This window comes from Fulvia fulva, chromosome 1 (genome assembly GCF_020509005.1).
Source record: "Fulvia fulva chromosome 1, complete sequence".
In the NCBI taxonomy this organism is placed as follows: domain Eukaryota; kingdom Fungi; phylum Ascomycota; class Dothideomycetes; order Mycosphaerellales; family Mycosphaerellaceae; genus Fulvia; species Fulvia fulva.
This window is the reverse complement of record NC_063012.1, coordinates 8,235,848-8,257,232: the sequence shown is the minus strand read 5'-3', so window position 1 is coordinate 8,257,232 and position 21,385 is coordinate 8,235,848. Positions and strand designations below refer to the sequence as shown.

General features: G+C 54.7%; 9 protein-coding genes across 9 annotated transcripts; 5 read left to right on the top strand and 4 right to left on the bottom strand.

Annotated features, from left to right (window-relative positions):
* Nucleotides 1–1,993: 1,993 nt before the first annotated feature.
* On the top strand, nucleotides 1,994–3,439 carry CLAFUR5_01612 (uncharacterized protein; the record flags this gene model as incomplete). The annotated part of the gene is made up of 3 exons (XM_047900760.1): nucleotides 1,994–2,288; nucleotides 2,398–2,724; nucleotides 2,778–3,439. 3 exons carry the CDS (start codon nucleotides 1,994–1,996, stop codon nucleotides 3,437–3,439), a joined length of 1,284 nt encoding a protein of 427 aa, XP_047756168.1.
* Nucleotides 3,440–4,117: 678 nt separating this feature from the next.
* Nucleotides 4,118–4,563, bottom strand: CLAFUR5_01611 (uncharacterized protein; the record flags this gene model as incomplete). The annotated part of the gene is made up of 2 exons (XM_047900759.1): nucleotides 4,118–4,398; nucleotides 4,422–4,563. The coding sequence occupies 2 exons, from the start codon at nucleotides 4,561–4,563 to the stop codon at nucleotides 4,118–4,120; spliced, it is 423 nt and encodes a 140-aa protein (XP_047757246.1).
* Nucleotides 4,564–5,228: 665 nt separating this feature from the next.
* On the top strand, nucleotides 5,229–7,032 carry CLAFUR5_01610 (Branchpoint-bridging protein; the record flags this gene model as incomplete). The annotated part of the gene is made up of 4 exons (XM_047900758.1): nucleotides 5,229–5,590; nucleotides 5,648–5,865; nucleotides 6,029–6,252; nucleotides 6,304–7,032. 4 exons carry the CDS (start codon nucleotides 5,229–5,231, stop codon nucleotides 7,030–7,032), a joined length of 1,533 nt encoding a protein of 510 aa, XP_047757245.1.
* Nucleotides 7,033–7,568: 536 nt separating this feature from the next.
* On the bottom strand, nucleotides 7,569–9,377 carry CLAFUR5_20129 (uncharacterized protein; the record flags this gene model as incomplete). The annotated part of the gene is made up of 1 exon (XM_059462966.1): nucleotides 7,569–9,377. The coding sequence occupies one exon, from the start codon at nucleotides 9,375–9,377 to the stop codon at nucleotides 7,569–7,571; it is 1,809 nt and encodes a 602-aa protein (XP_059318865.1).
* A 632-nt stretch (nucleotides 9,378–10,009) lies between these two features.
* Nucleotides 10,010–10,543, bottom strand: CLAFUR5_01609 (Ecp28-1; the record flags this gene model as incomplete). Its single annotated transcript, XM_047900757.1, has 4 exons — nucleotides 10,010–10,113; nucleotides 10,169–10,197; nucleotides 10,315–10,420; nucleotides 10,477–10,543. The coding sequence occupies 4 exons, from the start codon at nucleotides 10,541–10,543 to the stop codon at nucleotides 10,010–10,012; spliced, it is 306 nt and encodes a 101-aa protein (XP_047756020.1).
* Nucleotides 10,544–11,149: 606 nt separating this feature from the next.
* On the bottom strand, nucleotides 11,150–11,622 carry CLAFUR5_01608 (uncharacterized protein; the record flags this gene model as incomplete). The annotated part of the gene is made up of 2 exons (XM_047900756.1): nucleotides 11,150–11,196; nucleotides 11,250–11,622. The coding sequence occupies 2 exons, from the start codon at nucleotides 11,620–11,622 to the stop codon at nucleotides 11,150–11,152; spliced, it is 420 nt and encodes a 139-aa protein (XP_047756021.1).
* Nucleotides 11,623–11,888: 266 nt separating this feature from the next.
* Nucleotides 11,889–12,908, top strand: CLAFUR5_01607 (Pre-rRNA-processing protein IPI1; the record flags this gene model as incomplete). The annotated part of the gene is made up of 1 exon (XM_047900755.1): nucleotides 11,889–12,908. The coding sequence occupies one exon, from the start codon at nucleotides 11,889–11,891 to the stop codon at nucleotides 12,906–12,908; it is 1,020 nt and encodes a 339-aa protein (XP_047756010.1).
* A 1,993-nt stretch (nucleotides 12,909–14,901) lies between these two features.
* On the top strand, nucleotides 14,902–16,867 carry CLAFUR5_01606 (General amino acid permease AGP2; the record flags this gene model as incomplete). Its single annotated transcript, XM_047900754.1, has 3 exons — nucleotides 14,902–15,256; nucleotides 15,311–15,452; nucleotides 15,667–16,867. 3 exons carry the CDS (start codon nucleotides 14,902–14,904, stop codon nucleotides 16,865–16,867), a joined length of 1,698 nt encoding a protein of 565 aa, XP_047756011.1.
* A 314-nt stretch (nucleotides 16,868–17,181) lies between these two features.
* CLAFUR5_01605 (Nucleoporin) lies at nucleotides 17,182–20,937 on the top strand (the record flags this gene model as incomplete). Its single annotated transcript, XM_047900753.1, has 1 exon — nucleotides 17,182–20,937. One exon carries the CDS (start codon nucleotides 17,182–17,184, stop codon nucleotides 20,935–20,937), a length of 3,756 nt encoding a protein of 1,251 aa, XP_047756012.1.
* Nucleotides 20,938–21,385: the final 448 nt, after the last annotated feature.

Here is a 21,385-nt window from a genome sequence, read left to right as displayed (position 1 = left end):
TAGAGCTTCACTCCCTCGCTGACGCCTCACCTACGTACTCGCAAGCTCGTACTCCGGTGTGGCTAGCGCTCGGTCGCTACGCTTAATTATATATAAAGATATAAAGGTAAGAAGATAGTTAAGGAATCAAGAGCGACCGTGCGCGACGCGTCCATACCTGACTTCTACTTACAAATCTGCTGCTGGCTCGAGCTGGCGGCTGGCAGATCGTCGACTGCATTTCCCAGTCGAACCATGGCGCATCGATGGATGTCTCCTGGCTCGCTGTCAGACTGCCGGGAGCCGTCCTCGAGCTTCAAGCCTACATCGAGGCCCCCTCCGACTCTCTGCCACTGGTGCCCAGCGGCAAAGGTGAGCATATAGCGAGATACATCGGCAATTCACCGCTGCGGTGCCACGCCCTCACCCGACGTGCATGCTTGTGCAGCAGAGCCAGGCGACGTGTCGGCTGGCGTCAATCTGTGAATATTGGCCCGGCCCACGGGAGATCTCGAATCTCATTAGGTTCTAGCACTGGACCCACCTCCACTGAGAACAGCAGTCGACGCCACGTCTCGCCACCTTTTGGCACCATGAAACAGCCTGCATTCCTCGTGTGGAGTGGAGACCCGTTCAGCAGCGTCATCACTGGGCTTGAACCTGGCGGTGTGGCTGTGTGGCGCTGGACTGAATCGCCGGTGTAACACAACGGTGATTGACCAGCCCATGCCGCCAAGCTCTTCTTCCATGGATGATGGAGATGGAGAGAAGTCACGGCTGTGGCCAACAGGTCATCTGGCTTCTTCACGATGTTCGACAACCGGCGATGCTGAAGGCGAGGCAAGCAAATCAGATAATCGGCACCGAGGTCATCGGACCCGTCCCGCTGCTATGCTGCTGCTTTGATGGAGCCAGCCGGACTGCTCTGTCGTCTAATGCAAGCGTCAAAATCCTGTCGAGGGCAAGCCAATGGACTGCCATGGGCAGATAGCTCGCTGTGCCACATGTCAGAGGAGCAAACTCCGGACATCTCTCGATGCATCACGCGTAAATGCAGCCCCTGATGTTGATGCAGTATAGCGTCCATGACAGCTGGGCAGGACGTACTGTCCAGGATGATGAGAAGGCATACATTTGTGTGGCGAATTCGTGGCTGCATGGCGTTTTGGAGGTCATCGTGCTACGCTGTTTGCCTTTGCCTTCGCCTAACTTAGAGCAAAACCTTCCGTCCAGAGAGCCTCTCCAGCAGATACTGATTCTGGTATCTGTAGTACGACTGGTTACAGCTAGCCCTTTGACGCCATCATGTCAGTTTCAGCAGACGCAAGACATCTCGATTCGGCGTCATTCTGCCATGTTCTCGTAACGAAGCATACCACAATCCACCCGCAGCAGACCTGTGCTGGAGATAGCGCAACAAGGACTATGGATGGTGGTGAGGGCGTTTACGGGCGTGGGAAGGTATCGAAGCGGAGACAGCATCGCCTTCGCCAAAGGAGCTCACTACGAGTGAGCATCCCGGAGGTATGCCTACGATAGTCAAGACTTGGTTGTGGGGTCCTTTGCATACACGAGGCCGCGAGAACGTGCCTGTCGACCCACTAGCCTATTCAATTCCCAATTATCTGTCATACGGATGCCATTGGCTGGGCGAAACCGTTGATCTTACAGCTTTCGTCACATCAACAATTCCCTGCCGGCGCGTGTTTTTTAGCGGGACCACTCTGCTGGAAAACGCCACTCTTGGAAGGTCAAACAATCCTCACGTTGCCTGAGTCGGGGCACTTTGCGCCGCAACATCTTTGTATTGATGAGTGCCAACTGGCAGCTGGCCGCTAATTGCGCAGTCCTGCGAAAAAAGAGTTTGGTCCTTGCATGGACTTGCCCAGTCGACCATTCACACAAGTCACATCATCTGCAATAGTACACCCATCTGATCGCATCGGTTGCCATCTGCAATTGGATCGAGCGCAGTGCGCGGACACCACAAGTCTAACGTTGTGGCGTTTTTGTGATGTCTTCATCAGATTCGTCCCAGCATGACCCTTCGCCCACCACTACAAGGCTCTCCAGCTATGCAGTCACAGCTCCCCAAGAGCACCTCACATCGGCGCGCGCCAATGCACCCTCTGCGTCGGGAACCCCACTATCGGAGAGGAAGAAAGGCAGGCCATCCAAAGCAAAGGCAGGTGAACAACTCTCATCAAAGTCCTTCTTGACTCCGCAGCTGCGAGGACCCATTATGTCAGAATCGGAACTCGACAAGAAGCGGAACAAACTGGGCTATCAGAGGATTTCAATCGCATGTGGTGAGTGATGCCGCATTCAACCCATGCTGGCTCGACATGTCGCCATACGAGCCGTTCTGGAACGCGCCATGTCACCCGCCCGCGCGAGACACTTGCTGACACTAGCCAGCACATTGCCGTCGCCGCAAGATCAGATGCTTGCTTTCAGAAGATGATTCTGAGCCGAGATGTCAAAATTGCATACGCCTGAAGAAGGAATGCGTCTTCTACCCTGTCGACCAGCAGAACGCTCTCGATGCCCGGTCAGACGCATCGAGTAGGACCGGGGAGCCATCAGCACCTTCTTCAGCAGCATCGACGTCCCCATCTCACCCTAGCATTCGATCGTTTGATCAGCAGAGTCATCAGTTCGGTGGTGGCTATCACCACGCCCCCTCCGATGCTGCCGGGGGCTACGGCATTCCCATCTCCCCAATCCCGGCGTTACCATCTCAAGGTAGGTTCAACAGCCCTGCTATTCGATGAGCACACGAGCTTACAGTGAGCAAGGTGGCTATGTACCACAAAGTTATGGCTATTTACCGCAAAGGGAGCCGCCGACGGCATGGAACAGCCACCAACAGCAATTGAGCTCCCATAACCAGTTGACGCCGGTCAGCACTACGAGCAGTATAGCCCCTCCTTTCACCAGGTACGAGACGTCCAACAATGCCGTCGATACTGCGCCCTTTCCTGGTTCCTCAGATCAGCAGCCTCCCGCTATCTCCCACCACTCCACAGGCTACAGCTACACTCCCGAGCCGATGCAGCAACAATGGCAGCCGCCGCAACAGCACAATGTACAGCAACCTGTTCACAGATCGATATCGTACCCCGACTATTCGAGCCAGAATCCATACCCACAAGGGTTTCCTTCGACGCATCAACAACCGTCCGCTTTCATGCAACACGCTGCTGTTCAGCCGCACCAAAGCGGTCCGCGAGCTATAGGTCTACCATCTCAAGCGCTGCCACCTACAGGTCACCAGTATGCCTATCAGATGCCACCTGACCAGAGGAGCTCAAGCATTCCGGCTATGGCTGCTTATCAACCCCCAGCGACACAGATGCAGCAAGACTGGTATCCCGAAGGTGCGTATGGACCGGGTGGTTCGAACGCTCGCGGACACGACCTGAACCCACACGGTGGCTACGCGAGACGTCCCACCTAGAACAATAGATTGGCACAGCAGTCACGGCAGCCCTGATACCCTTCACTCAAAGCATTTGCGGTCAAGCATTCATGATCGCGTTTGATGCACAAGGGCGAATTCGCTCATGGCGCTGAAGAAACCAATCATCCTCCCATTTAGACGAGGCACTGCGCCGTGAGAAGGAGCAACAAATCCCTCTTATTGGGAAAATCACACGATCGCACCAAGATAGCGAATGCGATCTGGGGCAGGGGCCGGATAAAAAAGGAATCTGGTTCCCAAGGTTGGAATGGAGCCTTAGAGTCTGCAATGGCTCTACGACCATCGTACCCGGAAGGCATTGGGGACAAGGAGAGCGTTGAAGCATGGCCTGGGAACCTGCCGGTCGGTGAGATTTGGAGACGCATAGGGCCGGGATGAACAGATGATATCACACACCGATTGGAACGGGGAATGACCTGCTAATGGACAGGTGGATCAGTTGTGCAAGCGAGGAAGGCCGTCTCCCATCGGTACGCAAACGAACACAGGAAGGGGTTCTATACTGAATAGCAAATAGACATAGGTGCCGAGTCGCAGCAGAGCACGAATCAAAAGCACACGGATGGCTCCATCGCAAACACATGGTGCGCCTCACTTGGGACACAACAATCAGAGATCCATGGTCAGTTGACCGCTCTCCGTCGAAGCCATCCCTCAAATCCCGTGAGGCGGGCTGTCCAACCTGCCGCACAACGCACCATACACCAAATGATGCACATCTTGCGGAATTGATCGCAAGACGTGCACTAGTCTCCTGTCCAACACCCTTGTCAGTGAATCTTTGTAATGCCACACCTTCCTCTTGCGCTTCCGGTGAAGACTTGGCAGTGGCTCAGGTGGCACGAGAAGTATTTTGAAGGTGTGTGAATCTTGCTGCACAGCTGTGCCTTCGGAGGGAATTGGACCGAATGCAAGGAGCGAGAATTCCTTGTTCACTGTGACTGGACAACGGACTCACCTCGGGCGTGCGTCTGAGCCCGGAGAACATCGCGATTGCGGGTGGACGACGCTATACGAGATTGCAGGTCCCTCGATCCGGGAATCTGTATTGGCAGCTTTGCCTCGATGTAGCAGTTGCAAACCCTCGTGGCAAACGTCATATGCGCGTTAAGTCTACCAGTAAGATACTACTGAAGCTCTTTTGTGATCTAGGGCACAATCAAAACAAGAATTGTAGGACCGAGAGTGGGCGTGGGATGTTCCCGAGCATCGAACGATACATTCCACGTTATGTTCGGGCCAAGCAGTCTCGACAAAGCACGGGGACTCGACAGCGCGACTGCTCGCAAAGACCCAGGCAGAAGCTGTGGATTACGTGCGCCTCATACGCATACCAGCGCGGCCGCACCCAAGCCCGACGGTGAAAGGTCGAAGCAAAGGCATGACTGCTGCTCGTCGTCTGAGAAGCTGCGGTGACCATCGGTGACAACGTCGACGGCCACAGGGTCGACACGAGATGACCGACGGTGACTATGTCGCTCGTACTTCGCTCGCACTTCGCTCGTATATGTAGTCATGACTCATATGTAGGCATATATCTATGAGGTGGATTGTGTGTTGCATTACACTGATCATTACACTGATACTGATCCGCGTGTGACTGAGGTCGATGTTCCACGTGGCGCAGCAAGCACAGGCACAGGCAGCGCGGCTCTTCCCGCCCTCAGCCGCGCTTTCTCCTTCTCCACCTCAAACTTCGTCTTCCCTTCCTGCCCCTTCCCTCGACAACAACATTCGACCATCTCCCCGACAATTACCGCCCATCATGTCGTGGAGACAGAACCTCGGCCAGACCGGCGCTAACACCATCCCGCTGGGCAAACGACGATTCGGCGACGAAGAAGATGCTCCTGGAATGGACGCGCCAGAACCCGTACCCGTAAAGCGTGGCCGCAGTCCTGAGCGCAAGGCACCAGAACTCAACCCGGACGGCACCAAAAAGAGGCGCAAGCGCAACCGCTGGGGTGACGCGGCCGACAACAAGGCGGCTGGCCTGATGAACCTGCCGACCGCCATCACTGCGCCCATGACGGCGGAGCAACTCGATGCTTATGTGACCCATTTGCGTATCGAGGAGATCAGCCAGAAGCTGCGCATCAACGATGTTGTGCCAGCAGACGGTGATCGGTGTGTACACTGTCCCCTTGTGCGGTGCCAATTACCCATTACTGACACCCCTTTCAGTTCTCCCTCCCCGGCACCGCAGTATGACAACTTCGGTCGTCGTGTCAACACGCGCGAGTACCGCTACCGCAAGAAGCTGGAAGATGAGCGTCATAAGCTTATCGAGAAGGCGATGAAAATCATCCCCAGCTACCATCCGCCGTCCGACTACCGCCGTCCCACAAAGACCCAGGAGAAGGTCTACGTGCCGGTCAATGACTACCCGGAGATTAACTTCAGTATGCACTCTAACCCACTAACCCTTCACTCTTTTGCTTTCATGCGAGCTTCGACTCTGCAATCTATGTTAACGGCGATCAAAAGCCGGACTAACACTTTCCTGCTAACTCACTCGCTCTGCACACGAACCATGACTAACACTTAGCTTTTTTCTACTAACAGTCGGTCTCCTCATCGGCCCTCGCGGTAACACTCTCAAGACCATGGAGAAGAACTCTGGCGCCAAGATCGCCATCCGAGGCAAAGGCTCTGTGAAGGAGGGCAAAGGAAAGTCTGACGCTGCTCACGCCAGTAACCAGGATGAAGATCTTCACTGTTTGATCATGGCAGATACAGAAGAGAAGGTCAACAAAGCCAAGGAGCTCATCCACAATGTCATTGAGACGGTAAGAGCATATATCCAGTCCTCTGCTACGAATCACACTAACACATCACAGGCTGCCTCCATTCCTGAAGGCCAGAACGAGCTGAAGCGCAACCAGCTTCGTGAACTTGCCGCCTTGAACGGTACCCTTCGTGACGATGAGAATCAAGCCTGCCAGAACTGTGGTGAGATTGGTCACAGGAAGTATGACTGCCCACAGCAGCGCAACTTTACCGCCAACATCATCTGCCGTGTCTGTGGTAATGCTGGTCACATGGCTCGCGACTGTCCAGACCGCCGTCCGGGTGCAGACTGGCGTGGGCCACCACGTCGCGGGCCAGAGAATGCACTGGACAACGACTACGAGAAGCTGATGAATGAGATCGGTGCTGGTGAGACATCGAACCCGAACCGCCAGATTGGCTGGGAGGAAGGCGTGGCACCCGACGCAAATGGTGGCGCACGTCCTGCCGCTCCTTGGCAAAAGGGGCCTACAGGGGCGCCAGCACCATGGCAACAACAACGCCCCACTGGCGGTGCTGCACCTTGGCAGAATCGTGAGCAAGGCAACGGCGGAGGCTACAACGCTGGTCCGCCTGCAGGAGGTCCTCCACCATGGGCTAGAGGCGGAGGCGGTGGTGCCCCAGGAGGAGCAGCGCCATGGCAACAGCAGCACCCGGCAGCACAGGGCTATGGCTACGGTGCTCCAGGCTATGGCAACGATGCGCCTCCACCACCTCCACCAGCTGACGTTCCTCCTCCACCACCCAGCGACATTCCTCCACCTCCCCCTCCCGCATGAACCTGCGATTCACTAGGCTTGAGATAGGCATCATCAGTGTTGGGCATTCGGAGATGCCGAGCGGCGGGTGTGGTAGCCAGGTAGTACAGCAGGATCACGAAAGCAGCTTGTTTGTCTTGTCATCAAAGGAACATCGCAGTCAGGTCTTCTCTTTTGGAACGCGGTATATGAACCGAGACCTGTAACTTGCATCTAATTCTCCACTATCAGTTCATCTCTATCCATGCTTGTGTCAAAAAAGCCATCGATATGCTTAAAGCACTTTATGGGCCACATGCATCCTGCTGTAAGGCATACTCTCATCTAAGCTGTTGCCATCGCTATTGCTGGCGGCCACTCTGGCAAGGCCCTTGTCCTCATGTGAAACCGCCCCTTTTTGCATCGCCTTTGCTGTACTCGAGCTGATCTTTCCTGCGGGTGTGCTCCATGTTCGACTTCCTGACCATCTCGTATCATACAACGCAATCACTGCCTAGGTTTAAGTCCTGACCACCTCTACCCTTCTTCGCTTCACACTCAGCCGTCACACGTTCGCTCTAAGATGTGATTCCCTCCCTGCACATGTTATGCACTTTTTCAAACTGCACCCAGAGTTTCTCGAGTGGTGAATCCGCCGTAGTCTGCGAGTTCTCGTGTACCTTCTTTAACTCTCTGCCTAACTTCATCCACCATGGGGCTTTGATACCCATCTTCTTCGCCCTTGGGACAGGGAGGAGGTTCTTGTTCCAGTTGCCATTCGCGTCGCCCACAAACTCGGCTATCCAGCGTAGATAGAGCTCGGCAGTGACACAGGCAGCGGACCAAGCATCGTCTGGGTTGTTGGTGTCTTTTTTGACTGCGCCGTACGTGAACTTGTCTAGTAAACCTTTCATGTCCTCGAGCCACTCCTGTATCCGAGCTTCCTGGTATTGGGGCTGGAACATTGCCATGAGCGGATTGTTCGACTGGGGTGGCGCTTCAGTGCCTTGACTAGTCTGATTGTTCTGTGAAGGTTCGGGGATATTGTTGCTGGGCTGCGTAGGAAGACCTTGGAACGGTGGCGCGCCGCCGTTGTTACCAGTGTCGCTTGCACCAGTAGGTCTGCCGAAAAGGGAGCCTGGCTGGCCTGGAGCTGGTGCTGCGCCAAACATGCCTCCACCGTTGTTGGTGTTGTTCGTGTTTACCGAAGGTGGTGGCTGTGTTACAGTGCCCCAGACAGCTCCGGTGTTCGTAGGGTTGTCGGTGCTTGCACCGCTGTTGTTGAAACCAGGGCCAAAGGTTTTCGTGTTCCCAGTGTCGGAACCAGTGTTAGGTTGACCTGTTCCTCCGGTCTGAGCTTTGATCGCCGAGATGATTCTCCAGAGTGGGATTTTGTTAGAATAGTCCCACTCGCCCATCTCGTGGTACGTTCCGTCTTGAATGTCAAGAAACATTGAACGGTTGTCTGGCGGGTGGATCTGGAAGACATCCTCCTTCCAGTGTCGAATGCTGTACGAATACAGGTTGAGCTTGTCCGCGAGGTTGACCTTCTTCAAGCGGACCTTCTCGCTCGCTGTCAGTGTAAAGCTGTCCCAGCGTCTGTAGACAGCCCCTGGCGGCGCAAGCTTTGCACGAGCTTCTTGCATTAGATATGCCTCGTAGACTGGGTCTGTTCCCCACACTATGTTGCCCTTCGAATCGCGCGGCGCAAGACCTCGAAGCGCTTTGAACTTTGGCGGTACTTGCGGGGGCAAATCGCTGACGAGTGCGAGAGCGTGCGCGTGTGCAGAGCCTTGATACGGCTGCAGTGATCTCGATGGGCGTGGAGGGCTGACGTGTGATGCGCTTTCCGTGCTCTGTGGCCGCTGAATGCCATCATGTGCCACCTCGCGTTCTTCTCGCATGCGCCTCGTCCACTGTCTCGTGGTCTCGATGCGCGGAGCTGCTTGGTATTGCGCCATCGCAGCCTGGTGCTTCTGCGCGAATTCGGTGTCCTCCTCTCTCCTAACCCACAACGCGTTTGGGTCGTTCAGGAAAGTGAGCTTTTGGGCGAAGCTGATGCGCCCAGCATTGCATTGCTCTTCGTAGAAGGCCTTCTTCAGGCCGTTGCGGTAGTCGTCGAGTTCGTGCTCGTCGTTAGGAATTTCTCGCTCCAGCAGTACCGACAGTATGAGTGGCGAGCCTGGGAAGGAGCCGACGATATCGCACTCCCGTGAGTCGTGAAGATAGTCGAAGCAAGCGGAGAGGAGCGAGCGTATCATGTGCATGCTAGCGATGTAGCGGCACGCAATGATGAGAATCTCGGCGAGGTGTAGAGTCTGCTCGAGGGCGATGCAGAGGATGAGAGGAAGGAGACAGATCCCGAGGAGTCTGCCGAGGAGCGCCATTGCGTAGTGGTATGAGGAGTTGAAGATGGTCTGTGGTGTGTTCGTGCGCGGCGGTATGCTTCGTCTCTTGATGTAGAATCGGCTTGGAGGTGGTCGAAGTGTTCCGAGGCGGTGGTGTGCGCGCGTTTGCTGGAGGCCTTCGGAAAAAGTGTAAAGAGGAAGCAGGCAGTCAGTGGCCTCAACGCGCAAGAAAATAACACGGCGTGTGAAGTTGATGTTTCGAGTGAATACACACAGATGTGCGCGGAGAATAGTGAGCATTTCCTGCACAATAAGAATGGTCCGAGCGTGCGAGTGAATCCGGGCAAACGTGCTGCGACAAAGGACAAAGAGCTCTACGCTTCCCATTGTCGCTTCATGAACGGCCGTCTCGTCTGTGCGGCGCACTCGTCCTTTGTTGGAGAACGAGTGATCGGTTGACAACGTGATCTGGACTCCACGTTGCGCTTCACTGAGCGGCCTTCTAGCAATACATCCCTTCTCTTCTTGTACACTTGACTTGTGAGTGAGCACGTTGCCCACAGCAAACAGTTATGCCTGGCAGCCGAGACACGCATGAGACAAATGCAGTGGCCCAACTATCAGGATGTAAAGGTGACAACCTCCGCCAAAACTCTCCCCATATCAACCACTCATGAAATGTTGCCCGGTTTGTTCCAGCACCATTGGAAATACACTTTCCCGTTATTCTGGTTCTTGGCATACTCGTTGCACGAATCTTCCCATGCGCTATTCTCTGTACGCGATCATCAGTCGGATGAATCGGCAGCACTATCATCAAAGTCACTTACTTATTCCATCGCCAGAAAGATGGCATTGACTAAAGGTAAGGCATGTTAGCATAATTGTCTCATACGAAGGGGGCAGAAGCCATGAGCGTCCTGGACGTGTCCCAGGTGTCTCATGATCTCATCAAGGCTTCTGTACTTGAGCTTACTGGTGAGGATCAACGGAGTAGGTGGCGCCCGTGGTTAGGCCGCAAGCAAACTCAGTCGCTGCATCATCTTGAAGCCCATTGGCCTTGTCGTGGCATTTGCAGTCGTCTTGGGCAATGGAGGTTAGTCACTACATCACATTCCCCGATTTGAAGCGGTCTTACTGTAGTATGCAGATGCATTGACACTGATGGCTGCGCTCAGGAGAAACAGGATGTGGCGGAGTTGCATCTTGCCAGGTCGAGGACACGATGTGAGGAATACTGGTCAGAGAGGTAGAGGGCCCTTGAGGTCTATTTATACCTTCTAGTAATCACAACAACAGGCACGCCTGGTCGTTGCGACTTGAACGGGCCGAAGTTTACACTGGCAACCGAGATGGCTGGTGAGTAATCAGGTCTTACATCTAGTCGTCCCTCACATTGCCGGCCGAATTGAGGAGGCTCGCACATTCGCACTAGTGTGTACGCGCCTAGCGCAGTCTGGATCAAATGTGCCTGTCCAGTCCTTCTTCGGCCTTGGACACCGTGTATCTGGTAATCGCCAGGCGATGTAGCAGAGCAGAGTGGTGACTAGATAGCCTGGATGAGTGCTTGGATATCGACCATTCGACCGGCTGCTGCTGCTTCCAACGGGTTCCGCGGCAAAGCTTGTCTGATGTGTTTAATGAATCAATGCATCGCTCTCTTCGATCGCCCAGCTCGCTGCCAAGACGTTGCCCATTCCCCGTGTCGTGGAAGAATTGTGTTGCGTATGTGGCCCAGAACTTTGCGATTTATGATGCCGTAGACACAACAAGATCGTTCTTGCGCGAGTCTTCATCTTGTAGGCATCGCTTCAGGCCGGCGGTGTGTCGTGGAGCACGACCAGCAAAAACTTGGCATCTACGGCAGTGTCAGTCGAGGCGTATAGCAAGGCACCCGAGGCTGCACCATACCAGGCACAATGACCAGTTCATTCTTCTTCGTCCTGATGCGCAGGAGCTTCGCTTCATCGTGTTGCCCGTTCAGCTCCTGAACCATGTCGCCGGCGCTCTGGTGGAACTTCCATACCAGCCGGGCGACATCTTCCTCCCTTCGTGTACCTCTTTCTGTGCCCGTGCCTTGGCCGTTCGCGGTCCCGTTGGAGTTGGCGTTGGCGGCGGGCTGGATCGTTTCGCCCTCGCCTTCGTCGTCGTCGGTTGCCAGGCCGGATGAGCGCACAACGGCCCCGGTGTCACGCGACAGGATGAGGGTTCCTTGCACGCCGGGACGGCTCGATAGACGCGCCAGGAGGCTGGCCGTCTCTTCTGACGGCGAAGGCTGCTGCATCGTGGCTACTGAAGTGAGGTCATGTCATGTCTGTTGCGTGTGACTGGAGTGAAGTGCATGTTGGCACTGTCCAGGAAGACATATGCTGAAGCGGGCCGAGCATCGGCGTTGGCGAACTCGCCTCGCTCCGACCACAAATTAGTTCTAGTGCTACTCCAGAGAAAAGTTGATGTGCCTTCCTGAGCAATTGCAACCATCGCCACTCTCACTACTCGTGCGAAGTGAGTCCCACCTAGCACCCACTATATGCAGGCTCAGTGCTAGCAATGGGATCCTCAGCAAAGAAGAAGAAGGAGAAGAAGCAGGACTTTCAGAAGCCAAAGCTCAAAGTCGGCAAGGCGCGACCAAAGAACACCAACGCGACCGATACCAGCTTCTCGGCAAAGTCGATTGTTCTCAAGCAACAGAATCTCAGCGAGTCAGGTCGAAATGCTACGGATCTGTTCCATCACAACTTGAGCTTACTAAGCAGCAAGAATGACACCCAGCGGCGGGATGCATTGACGAACCTCATCGCAGCCATTGCTGCCAACGCTGGCGACTTGCCCCAGCCGACCACCGTGATATTGAGTAGAGTACAGCCTCTGATCCTGGACGGCAGCAGTTCTGTCAGGCAACAGCTCGTCAAGCTGTTCAAAGTCTTGCCCAGGGCAGATGCAAGCGCATTCGAGTCGACATTGCTGTATATCCTGGCTGGCATGAATCACTTGTCGATTGACACTCGAGCGACTGCGCTAGATGTACTGGAATGGATGCTAGAGACCAACGGAGAAGGCCTCGTCAGTATCGCTGGTGGATGGACCAAGACTCTACGGAATTTTCAACGACAACTGGGATGGGATGGCGATCAAAGCAAGCCGACGACTACCAGCAATGGCACTTGGTCCACCACTAAGTCTACAAGCAATGACCTCGGCAGTAATAAGCTACTCGTACATCAATTGACAACACTGTCTCATCTGCTGACGGCTGGCCTCAAGAAAGCACAGCCAGATCCACGAGCGGCGGCGCAACAAGCAGCAGCACTTTTTCCCCTCTGGCAGACAGATGCGCATATGATATCGACGAGAGGCGATCCACTCGGCTACTTGAACATATTTGGGGCTCCTCGTGATGTGGAGAATGAGGTCTATGATGATGCCGATGAGCGCGCAGAGGTGTTCAAGGATCTTGCGATGAATGCTTCCTTCACGGAAGGTGTCAAAGAGGTGAAGAAAGTGGGAGGCGAAGTCGGGCGAGCCGCAGCAGCGGTTGACAAGGCGCTGAGGCTTGTCGACAGTACATGAGACTCTCGAATGAATTCATTCCTCCTGGATATCGAGTAACGACCACTTGGAGCCTGCCGTGGACTGCAGCATAAGGACCTGGCCCGACAGCACGACCTCTGGCGTGCAACATTCTGGTGCATGCAAAGAATATCATGGTTCTGCGCCCAAGATCTCGACATGATCAGGAAATAGGAGGGACTGCCTTTTCACGACTAGGGAGTGATCTGAGTGTATCGCCAGGCCCGCGCTGCTCGTGTGTTGCACATGCAGCGTAGAATGCGTGTCTGCCTCGCTTAAGCAGTCGAACGTCATTCACTACCACTGATTCGCCTGGTCCTCGCCTTCAGACTGGGCAGTGCAAGCGACATATCTTGCGGCCACTGCTCGGGTGAATAGTGTCCCTCGAACGGTCTGGGGCAGCCCGAATCATTCACATATTCCCCGTCAGGCCGAGGCTGGGACTGCATTGCTGCACGTTAGAAATGTGATTCGTAGGCAGGTAATCGTACTTCAACAAATGTTGATAGCGATGCGCTCGATGGTAAGTGGTCGCGGACGCCACGAGCGTCGTCCCGTCGGACAGATTTTCCTGCACGCCCAGCGCAGCCACGATCCTGAAGGACGAGGAAAGATCTTCAAGGTTGCTGCTGAGGCTGGCATCAAGAATGCGGCTTATCAGCTGGCCGTGCAGCTAAGCACAGCCTCTGCCAATTATTCCTGTGCAACACATCAGTCACTCAAAGAGCGACTCCTCTACGTCTTGTCCCGCGGAACTGGAGGCGGGAGATATGGATGGCAACCTCACCTGCTGTCCGAAAGCACGAGATGCTGGATCCACAGTCAACCTTTCTACAGCAGCGACGGCCTCGTGCCTCAGACCGACGCAGATGCTAGAGCTTACCACGGGTTGAGTCTCTGTGTCACGGATTGTGTCCAGCAGCCAGCGAAGAGTGTAACAAGATGTCTCGATAGCCGGCGAGCAGCACCGGGTTGCACAAGGGTCTTCGCGCGACACCACCAGTCGCCGAGGCGGTGCATACAGCTGAAATTTTGTAGATCGTCAGTCTGTCACGCAAGTGTGCTGAAGCTACGAATGCGCTTTCGGCAGATAGAATAGACTACCCTACTGTCATTTCTGGTGACATGGTGCCTGGCCGGCAGCGGCATTGCATGTGACTCTGCGGTAATACGTGTTGAGGGGCCTGTGTATACAAAAAGAACGCGCGAGGCTGGCTGTATAAGGTAGATCCCAAAGGGATGGTGCTTGTCCGATGCGAGACGATGAAGCGAAGTGCTCCAGATCAACCTAAATGACGCCGACCGCTCGGAAACGTGTCAGCTCAAGCTTTGGGTAGCATCGAATCAGAGGCTTCGGAGCGGCGGACGCTTGCAAGGATGTGCTCGAAGCGGCGGAGAGCTCGAGAAGTCTTGTGGGGCGGGGCGTCTGCGACGTGCACTGGTTGCAAGCAAGCAACATGTACGGTAGCATTCACTGTTGAGAGTGTGCCGACAGCGACCCGTATGTGTGCTATCGTAGGATTTCACGGGTAGCACATGATGGTTGTGTACATGTATCGTTGACAGCACAGGCTGCGTCATCCAGGCAATGCCTCCACAAATGATTATGCATCAACACTTTCACGTCCCGTATGTTGTATGTACACTGCCACTACTGGCGCTGCGCAGACACTGGCCAAGTGCTGCAGATCGCGCTACGTCTGCAGCCATATCTGGCTGCCGCACTGGTGCATCGTTCTGCTCGCTAACTCGTCTGTCGCGTGGCCGCCCACCCGCCGTGGTCTTGGACCTGGCCAGGCGCGGGTAGACTAGCAGCGACGCTGCACCTCAGCGCCGCCACCCTGCGCGGGCGGACAATTTGCGTGTGGGCGAGGTATAAGTCAGCCCGTTGCGCAACCCAGCCTTGTTTCTCTGCCGCGTCCAGCTCCACCATACCGTACTCAGCCCCCGTCCGCACGATTTTGATCTCCCATCACCAAAGGCCACCGCCGTAATGGCTGTCTTTGACAAGTTCCACGAGAAGCCGACCGGCGGCGTCGAGGTCTACTCCGACAGTGGCATGGATCTGCAGCAGGGCATCGTCTCAGAGAACAAGGACGATCTCCAAAGGCGACTGGGCAACAGACAGATCCAGCTTCTGGCTATCGGAGGTTCTATTGGTACCGCTCTGTTCGTGAGCATCGGCAGTGGACTTCACCATGCTGGGCCCGCCGGCCTGTTCATTGCCTACACCATCTACAGCTGCTTCTTGGGTCTAGTCAACAACTGCATAGCTGAAATGACAACTATGATGCCTGTTTCGGGTGGTTTCATTCGTCTTGCTGGCGAATGGGTCGATGATGCTTTTGGTGAGAGAAACGGGTCGTGCATGACAGGCATGGACTATGCTAACCTGGAAGCAGGCTTCATGGCTGGCTGGAATTTCTTCCTGTATGAGGCGCTTCTGATTCCCTTCGAGATCACGGCCTTGTACACAGTCCTCGAATTCTGGCGAGACGACATCCCAGCAGGAGCTGTCATCGCCGTCGCCATCGTCCTTTATGCGTGAGCCTCCCAGTGCGACTTTCTTTCTGCCCAGTGCGACATCCTCCCCAGAAGCACCATCTCCCAAAGCACCACGAGAAAGAAAGAAAGAGGCAGCGACGTGCACACCCCATGCGATACTGCCCATTGGTGCACACCCTTTGCTGTCAAGACATCGGCGCTGCCGTTTCGATTCAACCGCAGAGTCAAACAATGTAAGCTAAAGTGACCACAGGATACTCAACTGCTTGGCTGTCAAGGCCTATGGTGAAGCTGAGTTCTGGCTGTCCGGCGGCAAGGTCCTCTTGATCTTCCTCCTGTTCTCTTTCACATTTGTGACCATGTGCGGCGGCAACCCAAGAAACGATGCCTACGGTTTCCGCTACTGGAACACTCCGGGTGCGTTCGCGACCTACCTATCGACTGGCGATCTCGGACGGTTCGAAGGTTTCCTCGCCGGCGTGTGGTCTGCCTCCTTTTGCGTCGTCGGCCCGGAGTACATCTCTATGGTCGCTGCTGAAGCCAGGCGCCCTCGCATCTACATCAAGAATGCGTTCAAGACGGTCTACTGGCGATTCGGCCTCTTCTTCATCGTCGGCTCGCTTGCTGTTGGTGTTCTGATTCCATACAACGACCCAACTCTGACCGCCATCCTGGCTGGCACAAGCGAGGGCGGAGGCACTGCAGCTGCTTCTCCGTATGTGATTGCTATGCAGAACCTCGGTGTCAACGGGCTACCGCACTTTGTCAACGCGCTGCTCGTTACGTCGATATTCTCCGCCGGCAACACGTACACCTACTGTGCTACTCGCTCACTGTACGGCCTTGCGCTTGAAGGGCGTGCACCAGGCTTTCTGCGATATTGCACCAAAGGTGGTGTGCCATTGGCATGCTTCTTGGTCACTATGTGCTTCCCATGCCTCGCATTCCTACAACTGAGCTCTGGATCCGCCAAGGTCCTGACGTGGCTCGTTAACCTAATCACTGCTGGCGGCGTGATCAACTACATTGTGATGACCACCACGTACCTATTTTTCTATAATGCCTGCAAGGCACAAGGTCTCGACCGCAGGACTCTCCCATACACTGGCTGGTTCCAGCCATACTCTGCTTACCTCGGACTCGTCTGGATGGTGTGCATTGTCATGTGCTACGGCTACTCTTCGTTCAAGCCCTGGTCCGTCGACAGCTTCTTCACATACTACACCATGGTGATTCTTGCGCCAATTCTGTACTTTGGCTGGAAGTTCGTGAACGGGACCAAGATTGTCAAGCTGCACGATGCAGACCTCGTGTGGGAGCGGCCGATTGTGGACGCGTACGAGGAGACCTTCATAGACCCTCCAGTTGGCTTCTGGACGGAGATGGTCCAGATGATTGGCATCAAGCGAACAAAAGGCGGGAATGACAAGCGGCTTGGATCTGTGTCTGCATGAAGCGGTTGATGTATGATGTGTGCACGAAGTTACGGCGGATAAGTGTTTAGTCGATATACCCAAAGACCACTATGCAATTGATGTTGATTTACATGAATCTTGGCTTGATCGTTACTCAGTCGCTGGTGAGGTTTCTCACTGCTGTAACGAAATGTGTTCCATGGTGGGCATGACTGTGGAATGTGTGTACAAACGCGCTCTGCGCGTGCTCGAGAGCTTCTAGTTTGAACTAAGTCCAACTTTCTGTGCCAGCAACAGACTCACGTACGATTGCTCCGGCGCCAGTGACGTGAACATAACAGACATCAGTCGCGATGTCTGCCGCGCCGGTGCTATACCAGGAAACACGCCTCTCCCTCGACAGCGCCTCACCGTCCTCGATCCTCAACATCAACACAGCAACAAACAGCTTCAGCGCCTCGTTTGGCGCGGGCAGAAAGCGGCCGTTCGACGACATCAGCGGACTCGACGAAGAGAGCTATGCGCGCAAGCACCTCGCCAGCGAAGGCTCCGTCTTCTTCCGCCCGAAGAGCAAGGCACCGCGAAGTTTCCTCTGGCGCGTGCTGGACGAGCGTCAATTGCTGGAAGTCCAATGCGTGGACCTGGTGCTAGACGCAAACAAGCACGCAAAGGCCGAGTCGTGGCTGACCTTCCACATTGCGCTGCCTGCGCCCATCATACCGGGCGGTGTTGCTTTGGCCGACGCAGAAGAGAAGGATGCCTTGGAGGTGTTCGTCATCACCAGTGACAAGGAGCTGTACACCGTCACGCTGAGGCGCGACTTGCTTGTCCGCGAGACTGTGCCGACAGACTTCGATGCTGCCACGTGCGTCAAGCGGTTTGGGCTCAATCTGGTCAGCTACCGACGACCCTATCGTCTGCAGGCAGTCGGCAGTCTGGAATTGCTGCTTTCACTCAGCGATGGGAGCATACTGCGATTGACGCGGCAGCCGAACGAGAATGCCGCACAATGGCGCGAGACGCAGTACAGCGAAGGTGGTTGGAAGGGCACGTTGAAGCGAGGTCTTCCTTTTACCAAGACCCAGACTGTTCGATACGACAACCACGACCTCAATGCGGACACAGTTGCGGCAATGGCTAAGAGTCCGAACGGGAGGTTCATATGGACCTTGGGTCTGGACCACATTCTGAAAGCATGGGACATGGAGAGTGGCAAGGTAGCAATGACGCGGAGTCTTGTTGGAGCAGGAGCAGACGAAGACGAGCACAACAAGAATAACCGCTACATCATGAGCGCTGAACAGGGCACACTCCTACAGATTGTCTCTGCGCCCGATGCAGCGAACAGCCAGGCGCTTGCCACCCCCAATACGGAGGTCCCATACTACTTGATTGCCTACTCGCCCAAGGACCACGAGTTCAAGTTCTTTGGTGTTCGATCCGGACGAGACGGGGAAGGAATCGAGGATGTACACCTGGACGATATGCACCGAGGCGAAAAGCTCATACCACCCATCGACGACTTGATGAACACTAACATCTGGCACATGGAACACTTTGCATTCAGTCCTGGCGAGAACTTCTCTGGTGCGCAACTTTGGCTTCGAGTCAGGAGTGGAGCTGTTTGTCGGACCTTCATGCTCAATTTCGACTTGCTTGATCAAGATGGTGCTGCGATCGACCTCGAGGATGTCTTTGCGAGTGGCTGGAGTGCGGTCGATTCTTCGTCACTGACTGTCGACAAGCTGAAGAGTTCTGTCGATTTCATCGCAGCCACAGGCAGCCAAGACATGTCGAGGACACCCAGTGAAAAGTGGCTAAATTTCCTCTTCTTTCCCGGTCGTTTCAGCCAGGCATCACTCGAAAGTGCACTATATCTTTACTGCAAAGGTCGTAACTTGCCGACATCCACGTCACGAGGCATCCGTACCAACGAGCAGCCGCTGAAGGAACGAATCACTGGCGCTGTGGCCGCGAAGATTCTGTTGAGACGCCTGCCCTCCAACGACCGGCCAGACTACGAGTCTTACCAGCGCGATCTGCAGACCCAATGGGAGACATTCTACTCTCTGCTCACGCACCTCCACAACCGCCGACACGAGGCCGTTGGTTTTGCTTTCGACTTGGAAGAATGCCTGCCCTGGGCTATCTGTGCCGACTTCGTTGCGCCTATGCGCGCTAACAGCGGTTTCGAGAATTTGACATTGAATGCAGACCTCATCATGAGCGGCGATATCAATGAAACACACGATAATGTTCGTGGCCGCATCATCGAGACTGATGAAGACATCGCCAGAAGCCAGTTCCTCGCGCTCGCTCGACGATGTAGAAGTTGCTTCGCTGCCGCACCCCAGAGCAAGCTACGAAGCATTGCAATCGCGAATGCAATGGCGCAGACTCCTGATGAGACTGCGGAAGAAGGTATGCGATCCATCTATGACCGATGCAATTTCCAGGAGGAGATCGGAGAACTCGAGTACAATATTTTAAACGACCTTTCCGATGAGCTCAATGGCCTTGGCGGCTTGAATGACGACCACTTCTTGGCTATCACCGAACGGATCGAAGACAAGCCCGCCAACGATCGTGGCGTGGATCGCGAACTGCTTGGGCGACTGGGAAGACCCTTCAGTGTTGCAGTGGCTCAGGAAACCTTACAGCGCAGCCAGGCTATCTTGCTGGACATGCTCACGTTGCTGGTGTTCCTGCATTGCGATCTGCAAGAGGATGAGTTGAGCGAAGAGTTACGGCCTGCGCAAGTCTACGAGAACCTCATGATGCACTTGAGGCATGTTGAGTTACGCCTCTGGCTGGTCAGCAACATTCGTATCGAGAAGAAACAGGCAGGCGGTCGACGTAGCGAGCAACTTACTCTCTACGAGCACATGTTTGCGCAAGACTGGAGGGCGAAGCCAGATAGAGAGAATGTGTCGCATGGTTTGTCGGAGCTGCTTACCGCGTGGAGCAAGAACTGGATCTTTGGCATTAACATAAGCCACGACTACGATCGTCTGTGCGGGCACATACTCGCGGATCTCGTTGAGCACCACGATATTGACCTTGCGTCGGACTTCTTGCAGATTTCGCCCGACACAGCGTGGATCTCATACCTCAAAGGCCGCCTCTATGTTCTCAATGGAGAGTACGAGCTTGCTGGCCTCGCCTTCCACGAAGCTGCGAACGAGATGGCCACGATGGCACCAGATGAAAATAGTCTTCTGACTATGGAAGAGAAGCCATTCTTTGCCAAAGGTCTGGCGTCTTACTACCATCATGTCTCATCGCTCTTCGATAAGCTCAAAGTATTCGCCTCCACGGCGGAGTTCGCACAGCTGGCTTTGCACGAGTTGCCGCCTGACAATGAGCTTCATAGGTCTCTTCGGACCATTGACAAGAGGAAGAAGAGCGACTTGGACAGCCCAGCTCCTCAGCGGATCGACGATGCCATGGAAGAGCTGCACTTGATCAGAAACAAGGAGCACAAAGACGAACTTCGCCTTCGCCTGTTCAATTCCCTCAACTCCATAGGCCGATCCCACCACGCCTACAAGATCCTACTCGAAATCGACAACTATCAGTTGCAGAAGTCGAGCTTGAGGACGATCCTTGATACATGCATCAAGCGGGACGCTGTCTCCACCCTGCTGGAGCTCCCTATTGCTGGAGATCTAGCAAAACAAGCCGACACTATCCTGCTCGAACTTGCTAAGAAAAGCATGACGTCCGGTCTGCCCTCAGGACCAGCCTATCACAAGATCCTGTTCGCCTTCCGTACCCAGAACAACAACTATCGCGGCGCAGCAGCTATCCTCTATGACCACCTTGAGCGACTACGAAAGTCGAGTAAGCTCGCCATCCAGGATCCGGACGACGAGACTCTTGTGCAGATATATGTTCTGCTCGTCAATACTCTCGCATGCTGCGGGGAGGGCGAGGCATGGCTGCTTGCGGATCCTATACCTCATGTTCACGAGCCGGAGAGGCAGAGGAAGCTCGTTACGATTAGTGATATCAGGAGAGAGTATACAGCTGAGTTGGATCGGAGGAGCGAGATCATGCATGGAAGGTTCCCGTTGATGGGAGGTGGAGATGATATGGATTTGTTGTAGAGGTAGTGTAAGACGAGCCGGTAACGAAGGACACAGACGCAAACAGAGCTGTCCCTTTGCTAGCACTGTGTCACTTGCTTCTGCCGTTTCGCCCTGTGTCTTCTGCCATCAAGTGCGACAACTGATGTTAACGGCAAGTCTCCTGCTGCGTTCTTTTTCATGGCTCTGTCTTGCTAGTACGAAGAGCTGGGCGTCGATGTCATTAGCACCGAATCAGTGAAAGCAGAGTCACTGTGGTGGCGTTGTAGCGGCATATGTGTGCTGGACGACCGAGTCGAAATGGCATTGATGGTGTCCAGGGTGTCCTTGGGGAAGTCGAAGTGTGATGGAAGCTCCACTCTCCACTCTCGTCTCCACACGAGGACGCATTGGCCACCATGTCTCGATGTCACCCTCGCTGACTTAGTCGATTCGTGAACAAGACAATTGGACATGTTCATGTAAATCC